The following is a 10,745-nucleotide window of genomic DNA, read 5'->3' as shown; positions in this document are numbered from 1 at the left end:
AAAAAAAAAAAAAAAAAAAAAAAAAGAATGCCCAGACCCTGAGAATTGCATCTTCAGAGGGTTTCCCAAACCCTGTTGCGATGTGGGTGTTTTACTATGATTTTCATTTCATGTGAGAAAACATATCCAGAAAGCACATTTCATGTTTTTATTCAACAAACAATCCTTGAGGCCAAGGAGTTGGCCTTGTCTAAGGGGTCACAGTGAAGAAGAAGCGGAATGAAGGAGGGTTCCCAGGTCTCCTGCCCCACTGCTACCAGCTCTGCCTTTCTGGGCCTGAGCTTCAGCAGCCATGTTAATTCCTGGGTCCCATAAGGTCCTGGGGGTACTAGGGGTCTTGTCTGAGGACATAAGGGTCTAAAACACTTTTCCATGTGTCTGGACCAGTCCGGTCTTCGCAGCAACCAGAGGTTTGATATGGACTCCTGGGAGCAGCCAGCGCTCATTGCCTGACCTGGGAAGCCATATGGTGTCTGGGAGTCCGGTATTGTTCTTCCTCCCGAAGTCATAGATACAGTGCAAAGTCATGGACCACCTCTTCCCTGAACCCAGAGTCCTGCTCATCCTGGACAGGGAAGGAGGGGAAGCGCTTCTCTCAGAGGATGCTGGCGTATGGGAGTTGGGGGCATGGTACCGAGACCGGCTTCGTGGTCTAGGAATTAGCAATTACTTGTGCTTAGATTTCCACGTGACCATGAGGCCAAACTGGGGTTTTCTCTATTGGGGTTGTGAATCGGGAATCTAGTCCCTTCCTTCCTGCAGTTAGGTCAATTTCCCCTCTGGCTTCCCCCATTACTTTCTTTGCCAGGCTGTCTTTCTGACAAGACCCCAAAGGAAAATCTTGCCACACCTCATGGGAGAGGCCAGAGACAAGCAATGCAGTGAATTCTGGAGGCTGAAAAGCCGAGGAAAGGTCTTTTGGTTTTCAGACTTGGATGTGAATTCCAGATTCACCCCCATCTGGCTGTGGGTAAGCAGTGCAGCACTTTAAGACTTAGTAGCTCTGGGTGTTAAATGGCGCTGCCAGTTTTGGAGGGAAACGATTCAGGAGGCCTAGGTCGTTAGCAATTCCCCAGGCGAGACAAACAGGCTCAGTCCACGAAGCTTGAACAAAGGTAAATCCAGGGGCGGGTCAAAGGGCGCCCGGGCTAGTCCCCACCAAGGGCTTCTGTGAGGATAGCACGCAGGGGCGTAGGCGACTCCACCGGGGCCGCACACCTTGCGCCTGGGGACCCTTCGGGTCTCGCGGGGCGACACACCCGGCACCAGCGAGGAGGAGGGCGCGGGAAGGGGCGGGCCTTCGGCTGGGCTGGGAGGAGCGCGGAGCAGCGTGGGGAGCGTGGCAGCTAGGGGTTGTAGGCCGGGGCGCGCAGCCCGGGTGTCCGCCCCGGAGTCCAACCCGCAGGCAGGGCACCACGAGCGGACGTGCACGGCAGGCGGAACGCAGGCGGCGCCGGGGGCAGCCGGGCGAGCGCCGGAGCTTCGGAGGCGCCGTACTGGAGGCGGAACAGGAAGGCACGGGCGGCACCGCAGCTTCGCCCGGAGCGCGGGGGGGGGGGGGTCTTCCTCGGCTTCCCCCTGGGGGTGTCCCCCCTCCCCCCGCCCCAGGCTCCTGCAGAGGACACGTGTCAGCACGTTCCCGCCGTTGTCGTCTCATCCCATGTCATAGCCCCTCCCCCAGGCCTGGGACACCCCCCTCCGGGCCCCATTATCCCCAGGCCCAACCCCCTAGGCTGACCTGCGGGCCCAGCCGGTCCCTCTACTCGACTGGCGGGTCTCCTCGGGCAGCGAGCATCCCGGCCCGGCCCCCCGCCGAAGACACTCGTCAGCACGTTCTTACCCCGGTCATCTCTTCCCTCGGCCTAGCTCCACCCCGGGCCTGGGAACCCTGGTCTCCTCTGGCTCATTGTCCCTGGGCCCAGCTCCGCGCTGACCGCAGGCTCGGCCCTAGCCCGTGACCCGCGCGTCTCCCCCGGCAACGCGCCGCCACCCGGATGCAGCCAGCAGGCTGGGCGGCCGTCAGGGAGGCGGTGGGCCGCGACATGCTGGCCGCTGACCTCCGTTGCAGCCTCTTCGCCTCGGCGCTGCAGAGCTACAAGCGCGACTCGGTGCTGCGGCCCTTCCCTACGTCCTATGCCCGCCACGACTGCAAGGACTTTGAGGCCCTGGTGAGTGTGCTTCCCTCCACCCCTTCCCGTGCTGTCCTCTGCCTCCCAGGCCACGTGGCCTGGGGACCCGTATTAGTAAACATACCAGCCCCCAGACTTAACGTTCCTAGCCAGGCCTTAGGGAAGGTTTCCATGAACTCAGAATACTCACCCATACCCTAATATCGACACACTTGGTGTCTGCCTTGTTCATGACAAGTGACTCCCAGGAGTGAAGTGAAGAATTCAGTAGTTGCATAGGCCTCCACAAAATTTCCTAGCATGGCCAACAGTAGGGTGTTGATCTGAATCAGATGGTTCTGCTAAATCAGAACTTATCCATCCCTTTGCCAATAATCAGATACCAAAAATCACTAAAGATACCCAGACTTCAAATGAGGTTATATATGGGCAGTACTTTTATAAACGTAACATACAGTACACATGTAAGCTGTTATTCTCCTATGAATCATAAGGCACTTAATTTCTTACAAAGTTCACTTAAAGGTCAGCATTCCAGATATCAGTTGTCTTTGTAATTCAAATATTTGGAATTACCTAGAAAAATATAATTTACCAAAATTGATTCTATAAGAAAGAGAAAATCAAAATAACCTATAATCATTAAAGACATTGAATTAGTAAAGATTTTCCCTTAAAGAAAACTCCAGGCCTAGCTGGTTTCCTTGGTGCATTCTACCAAGCAATGAGGGACTGTTTCCAGTTTAACTTTGTGTAAAATTCTTCCAGAGTATTGAAAAAGAAGCTAGTATAACCTTGATTTAAATCTGATAAATACAAGAAAAGAAAATTATAGGCCAATGTCACTCAGGAGTATAAATGTAGAAATCCTCTATAAAGTATTATGATCCTGAATCTAGCAGTGTATAAAAAGAATTCTTCATTAACAGAGTGGATTTCTCCCAGAAATCAAAATTAGTTAAACATTAAAAAGAAATCAGTGGGGGTGCCTCAGTGGCTCAGTTGGTTAAGCATCCGACTTCTGCTCAGGTCATGATCTCACGGTTTGTCAGCTTGAGCCCTGCATCAGGCTCTCTGCTGTCAGTAGAGCCAACTTCAGATCCTCTGTCCCCCTTGCCCCCTGCCCCTCTCCCACTCTCACACACTCAAAAATAAACAAACTTTTGAAAAGTCAATGAATGTTATGAACTATGATAAAGATTAAGGGAGATGTTTAGAATCAACAGATGTTTAGAATTTTCTCTGATGAGGTGGTCAGGGTTGGGTTCCCTCTTTGCTATCACTCCCAGGAGGTCTAGGGACAAAGACCCAGCCTCTTGTCCATTGCAGCCCAGGCTGGGGATGTGTTAAGGACACCACAGTGCACAGGTATTTCAGAGTACAGGGAGCAGGAGTTTGGAGAAAGATAAGCCAACTGACTTCCCCCATGGTTTATTCTGAAAATTCAGATATTCAATTTTGTGAGTTTCTGATACCAGAGCCTTGGGGATGAAACTTCCTTCGCTTTGGTCAGTAGATGATATGCCTTCTGTGGGCCAGGTGCTAAGGATGCAGAATTAAAGACTCAAGGAGAGGTTAACAAAGTGTTCAGCTGTACTGTGGGGTAAGCTCTATATATATAATATGGGAGTCCAGAGCCAGAATCCCAGTCCTTGATAGTGGACTGGAGTCAGGCAGCATTAAGTAGAGGCAGTGGCTGATGGCATGATGAGTCCCTAGGGACATGGAGGATTTGAAGGAGCAGAGAAGAGGAAAGGGGTATTCTAGAAGGAGTATCAGGATGGGCAGAAAGCCAGGTGCTCATTGAGAAGGACAAGTCTGTACTTTAGTGTGGTTCTCGTGGGGGAACACAAAGAGATGAGGTAGACTGGAGTAAAGAGGACTGAGCATGTCTTACCAAGATGTGTTGATTTTATTCTTGGACAGGGGAGGGTATTGGTGAGATCCAGGATGCATTTCTGAAAGACCCCTGGGGTGGCAGGGTGAAAGGAGGATCTGTTCAGGATGGGTAGACAGAGGAGGAGAGATTGGGGTCAGAGGAACCAAACTCACTAGAGATGGTGCCCCACAATGCACCTTGTTAATTTTTACCAAGAAACATCCAAGTGGACTAGAATGTTCAGTGTGCTCTTTTCCTGTCTTCTTGGCAAAAAGAATAAGGTTTGTTTGATGAATATGGGATGAATGCAAAAGGAGCTTTGTAATTGTTTGGATTTCTTCACACTCTATAAAAATTTGTTTATTTAAAGAGTATTCGTTTATTTATGTTTTTTTAAAGTTTTTTTTCATGTTTATTTATTTTTGAGAGAGTGAAAGAGAGAGACAGAGTGCAAGCAGGGGAGGGGCAGAGAAAGAGGGAGACACAGAATCCGAAGCAGGCTCCAGGCTCTGAGCTGTCAGCACAGAGCCCCATGCGCAGCTTGAACTCGTGGACTTGAGATCATGACCTGAGCCGAAGTTGGACTCTTAACCAACTGAGCTACCCAGGTGCCCCTACTTATGTGATTTCTACACCCACTGTGGGATTCAAACTCATGGCCCTGAGATCAAGAGTTGTACTCTTTGAGCCAGCCAGGGGCCCGTAAAATTTAATTTTGCAAATAGTGGTTGGATATATTTTTGTTATAAAAAATACAAATGATACCAATAAAGGAAAAGTGCCCCTGATAGAGCCCACCCGATTTCACATCCCTCCCCATAGGTATCTGTGCTCTCAGTTTAAGGCACTTCCTTCCTTCTTCTCATACCTGTAAGTCCCTTGGGAGAGCATTGGCAATTCAGGTAGCCCCAAATAGCCACTCCTTTATAGTGACAGACTGTCCAGCCGTGGGGTGCACTGTGCCACTTCTAGACAGTGCACCCTTTCTCTTGAGGGCCACTGGAGAAACATGGACAGATTCTTACCACCTTGTTCTGTCGCCATATTCCTTATATGGGCACCATTGTTAGGGAAACTAGCCCAGGCTGAACAGCTTCTTGGCTGTCTGTAGGCATGGTTTTAATGAGCAGTTTCTCAGGAGAAAGGCACTCACCAGGCAGGGCCTGGCATGTCGATGGCTGGGGGCATGCACACATTCTTAAATAAGTATACTTTAGGTTTCGTTTTGCCACACGTTACATGAATTACAGGAAAGATGCAGAGAACTTGGCATCTGGACCTGTATCTGACCCAAAGATTAGCTTTTTAAAATTATTAAGTAAACTCTACCCCCCCAACACGGGGCTGGAACTCACGATCCCGAGACCAAGAGCCACAGGCTCCACCGACCTACTGAGCCAGCCAGGCACCCCTCAAAGGTTAGTTTTTAAAGAAAATGGAATCAGGTCCAGAGTTGTCCTTCTGGATTATATTGTGGTTAGCTGAAGAAGGAAGGTAGGAAGCTGTTAAAAAGTCTCTTATTGTTAGCTGAAGCACTTGGGAACATTTTCATTTCATTTCATTTTCATTGTATCATTTTCAGCCACTTTTAATTCATTTTCTCAGCACTATGAGGTGTCATTACACACCTATCACACATGTGTTGCAGTTTCCAAAATTTAGGACTCTGGCTGAATTACTTTATTGGCTGTTGCTTTCCTGGGAACATCCCTTGCTGAACCAAGCTTTGGCTTTAGGAATGGCTCTGGCCTTATTTCATCACAGCACCCAAATTGTCTCTTACCTCTCATGCCTTATTTGGAGGACATTTCTATTCTTTTTTTTTTTTTTTTTTAATGTTTATTTTTTTTTGAGAGAGAGCACAAAGAGGGGAGGGGGAGAGAGAGAGAGAGAGACAGAGACACACACACACACACACACACACACACACACACACACACACACAAGAATCCAAAGCAGGCTCCAGGCCCTGAGCTGTCAGTACAGAGCCTGACACAGGGCTTGAACCCACAAACCTGGGCTCGAACCCACAGTCTGTGAGATCATGCCCTTCAGCCACCCAGGTGCTCCAGGACATTTCTATTCTGAGTCAGCTCTTTGATTTTGCACTGGGAGTTCTTTGTATTCCCAGGTCCTGGCCTGAGAGGTGCTTATGAGATATTTGAGGAATCAAATTAGGTATGTGCTGATTGCCTCCGGCTGAGGGTTTCTGACTTTGTTCCTTGGGAAAAGGGTTGGCTAAGTTCTTATCAGGTCAGAGCATTTCTAAGATTCTTGGGATGTCCTGTAGCCATGACCATTGGCTCCCAAACTTCAGGTTGAGCTATCCTGGGCACAGTTCATGTTCCTGAGTCACTTGACACAGAATCTTGTCATTGGTGTCACAACTGGTTTTTGTTTTGTTTTTCCCCTGGTAAATATCATGCCCTGGTTCACCATTAGCCTGAAGACCCTTTCTGAGGGTAGGAGGTCAGGGGGAATGGCTCCTTTGTATCAATTCCAGACCCTTGCCACCCAATGTGTGCTTGAGGACCAGCAACATCAGCATCACTTGGAAGCTAGTTAGAAGTGCAGAATGTTGGGCCCCACCCCAGACCTACCCAATCAATACCTACATTTTAACAAGATTCTTGGTTCATTCCCTTTTAGCACCTCCACCCACATCTAGTAATTATGACCTCTGGCATCTTCCTAGACAAGGTGTTTTTTTTTTTTTTTTCCAGATGTTTTTCTTTCCTGCTGTCAGCCCTTCTGCTTAATAACTAAACCTGAGTATTCCCACCTTTTCCTAGTGATAAGAATCACCTACGGCAGCTTCTGTAAACACAGATTGTTAGGCCTCCTCATCAGGAGATTATGATCTGGTTGCAGAGTGCCCACTGGGCTGCCCTGTCACTTCCTCACTCAAAGCAAAGACATGAGTTGTCTCTTTCCAGGGTCATTGGCCCTCCCTTTCCTCCACTCGTCTTCTCCTGGTTCCCTGCCCTTGTCCTCTCTGTTACCCAAACCACCTGTTTCCTGAGACACTTCCTTTCTCAAACCCCTGCCACCACCCAGCACGGCCCACTGTTCAAGCCCTGCCCAGGCTCCTCAGCCCCTGCTCCAACTAAATACTTATTTATTTCTCACAGCAGAGGCTGCAAAAGTGTGGTCTGTGGGATGACAGACCTTTAAGTTAAGTTAAAGAACAAACTTTATTTGTTCTTCTGACCTTTTAGAAATTGGGAAATAAAAAAAAAAAAAAGAACAAGCAGGAGTTTGGTGATTTCTTTTTTAAAAGAAAAACATCTGAGGCTCCATAGCCTGGATAGAAGTCACCCTTCGGCAGAACCCAGTTGCAGCTGGGTGTTGGTGGCTGGGCCCCTTGTTAAGCCAGGGGGTTCCAGTTCAACACTGTCCTCACCTCTCTTTCCTAGACTCCCCCCATACTCATTTGCATCATCCCTCTGGCTCTGGGTGCTTTTAAGTCTGGGACTACCTTTTGCCTGTCTACCATGCTTTGTACCACTGGGAGTGCCCTCTGCTCTGTCTCTCGGAATCCTCCCCACCACTCTCATCCCAGCCACTCCGTAAACCCTCCCCTCTGCCTTCTCCCCTAACCCCCCAGAAATGCCTTCCTTCCTCCTGAACTCTCATTCTCCTCAGTCAAGTTTTTGGTAAGTGCCTTCTGCTGTCAAGCACTGTGGTCTGTCACTCTTGTCTGCATGGAGGGTTTTCCACCTCCTGACCCTGCTCCGTTCTACAAGTTACATACACCTTTCTCCGTCTCTTTGACAGGGCTTAGGCTCAGCCAGTAGCTGTCTTGGTTGTATTAGCTTCCCAAGCAGCCTCTTAAAGTTCTGCTGGAATTGCTCCTTTGGGCTAAAATAGTCCATTATAAATTTCTCCATTGAAGGGCGCCTGGCCGGCCCAGTCAGTGGAGCATGTGACTCTTGATCTCAGTGTTGTGGGTTTGAGCCCCATGCTGGGTATAGAGATTACTTAAAATATTTAAAATACATACATACATACATACATTTATTTCTCCATTGATTTGGTAGGAGAGACTCCCAGAGAACAGGCTCTGGAGTCAGCCTGCCTGGCTTCATGTCTCTGCCCTGCTGTTGAATGAATAGCTGTGCAACCCTGAGCATGGTGCTTACGTTCTCCAAACCTGTTTCCTCCCTCCTTTAAAACAGGCTGTCGTGATATAAAGAATTGGGGCACCTGGGTGGCTCAGTTGAGTGTCCAACCTCGGCTCGGGTCATGATCTCGCAGTTGGCGAGTTCAAGCCCTGCATCGGGCTCTCTGCTGTGAGCATGGAGCCTGCTTCGGATCCTCTGTCTCCCTCTCTTTCTCTGCCTCCCCTGCTCACTTTCTCTGTCTCTCCCAAAATAAATAGATAAACTTAAAAAAAAAAAAAAGGCTGTTGTGAGGATAAAATGAGATGATGCATGCACAGCATCTAGCCCAGTGCCTGGTTCATGATAAGACCTTAATACATAGCAGCTGTTACTCCCTTGTTCTGAACTTCATGCCAGCTTCTAGGCCAGTTGCAGGGGGTCCAGCAGGATACATAAGATGTGGCTGGCCCTCAGGAAGTGTTTGTCCCAACCAGATTTGAGGTGGCCCCAGAGAATCAAATACCAGCATGGGATTCTGCATGGAGTGGTGGGGAGCACAGAAGTCATGGGTGGTCAGGGACAGGGGAGGTGACTTTGAGCTGGCCTTGAAGATGTGGTGAAATGTCACACTAGGCAGCTGCAGAAGCATAGAGGAAAGACATAGGGCAGTTGATGAACAGCATGGGGGCAGCAGGTGGGAAGTTTGTGGTGAGAGGTGTTAGGCAGAGAGGCTAGCCAGACCAGATGCAGAAGGGTCTTGTTAAGGGAAGTGTTGTTAGATTTATCAAACTAAGGATAAGCCACCTAGTTACATTTGAATTTCAGATAAGTAACAGATAATTTTGAAAGTGCAATTATGCCTTTAGTATTGTACAGGTTATACTTATACTAAAAAAATTGATTTTGTTGTTTATCTGAAATTCACATTTAACTGAGCAGACTGTATTTTATCGGGCAACTCTACTTATATGGCTCATTCCTCAAAGGCCCTGCTAAAATGTAGACAGGTTTTGGTCATAAGAGGAAGACTCCTGTTAACTTTTTGGAGCAGGTTTATTTTTCAGAGTAGCTTGAAAAGTGAAATGGGACATACAGGAGGTCAGTTGAGGGATTAAAGAGTGGACAAAGTGGGCAGGACACACAGGGGCCCTATCTGGGCAGGTAGCAGTGAGAGGGCGTGGGTTCTGGAAGAGATGTTGCTCCAGGGGGAGGCCAAGGTCCAGCTCAGAGCCACGAGGGATGTCTCCCACTTTCCCAGACTGAACCCATAAAAGGGGCCTGGCTTAGCTGACTGTTGTTTTGCTGCTCCCTATGTTCTGGACTATTGGCAAGGGCTGTGGCTCACAGGTGGGATTTGAGAACAGGAGTGATGGGGACAGTAATCGTGGGAAGGAGGGCTGAGCTCTGGCTCTGGGATAAAAAGTGTGGATCAGGAGTAGAAAAGAAGGTCAGAGGAGGCCACAGGCTGCTGAGGGGTGTCCTCTGGATTGTGCAGGTAGCAGGCTGTGGGGATGGCCCCCGGAGGGTACTATCAGTGGCTCTCTATTGCCTATAGAACAAAGCCCCGAATCAGCAAGGTGGGTCAAGGCCTTCATAGACTGATGTTACCTTCTCACTCCTGTTCCTTCTGGAGACCCCTCCCCCATACTCTAGGCTCCAGCCACATGGAACTCCCTGCAGCTAACGAGGACAACAGTTGTGGCACTCCTACTAACACGAGAGCACTTAATACCCTCCTACTGCTCTAACGCCGTGTTTGTTTAACCTGATTAACCTTCACAGGGATCTCGTGAAGAGGCTACTAATACTATCCAAATTGTACGTTTGAGAAAACTGAGACACACACAGGATTCAAGGTCTGACAGTTCACAGGAGAGGTCAAATGACTCACCCAGGTCACACACCAATAGGGGTTTAAGAGCCCAGGTTTAGACCCAGGCTGCCTGGGACAAGAGCCTGCACAATTCACCAAGTCACCATCCATCTCCCTGACTACACACCATGCTTTCCTGCTTCTGCTCCTTTGCATTTGAAGCCCAGGTCACAGGGCACTTCCTCTGTGAAGCTTTCCTGACAACCCCTTATTCCCCCAGCCCTCACTTAGCAAAAGTCCTGCCTGGTCCCCTTAGTAGTTAGTATACATCTTTGTTATGACAATGAATAGATTTCAGTCATAATTCTTTACCTTTCTGACTCCCCCACTGTGGAGCATCAATACTCATGGAGCATTTACACACCCACACATCCATGGTTTTTAACTGGATCCTCACTGATGCTCCACAAGGCATATAGAGATTGTTGTATTAGAAGTCTGAGGCTAGTGATTGATTCTTTGGAAACAGAGACAGGAATAAAGCAATCCTGAAATGTTTCTGATTTTCTACAACAGAGTTAAGAAACAAAATCCTCAAGGTCAGCAACAGCCAGCTTTGTAGACAAATGGAGAAGAAAAGAAATGGACATGTTTAGATCTACTACTTTCTTTCATCTTCTTGGCAACCTGACATGGAAGCAGTGGGGATTCTGTGTTAGAGGAGATTGAGGTACAGCCTCAGGTCCTGAAGTCCAGTGCTTTGCCTACAGACCAGGAATTCAAACCCAGATCTGTCTGCTCTTTCCTCTACACCCAGGAAA

The 10,745-nt window shown here is 48.6% G+C and overlaps 1 protein-coding gene across 5 annotated transcripts in view; it reads left to right on the top strand.

The window, feature by feature from the left end:
- The first annotated feature begins 1,001 nt into the window (after positions 1-1,001).
- Positions 1,002-10,745, top strand: part of PARP16 (poly(ADP-ribose) polymerase family member 16) — a 30,941-nt gene continuing 21,197 nt past the window's right edge. For 3 of the 5 annotated variants that reach the window (XR_005795866.1, XM_040493000.1, XM_040492998.1), the window contains exon 1: positions 1,553-2,168. Coding sequence is in view for 4 of the 5 variants with exons in the window: in XM_040493000.1 (XP_040348934.1) it covers positions 1,995-2,168 (174 nt within the window). In the remaining variant the exon portion in view is untranslated. Of the gene's footprint in view, positions 1,116-1,549; positions 2,169-10,745 lie in introns of those variants that run through there. The other 2 variants (XM_040492997.1, XM_040492999.1) reach the window with 2 other exon arrangements.

This window comes from Herpailurus yagouaroundi, unplaced genomic scaffold (genome assembly GCF_014898765.1).
Source record: "Herpailurus yagouaroundi ecotype Mexico unplaced genomic scaffold, PumYag 184, whole genome shotgun sequence".
Lineage (NCBI taxonomy): Eukaryota > Metazoa > Chordata > Mammalia > Carnivora > Felidae > Herpailurus > Herpailurus yagouaroundi.
This window is presented reverse-complemented; position numbering and strand designations above follow the sequence as displayed.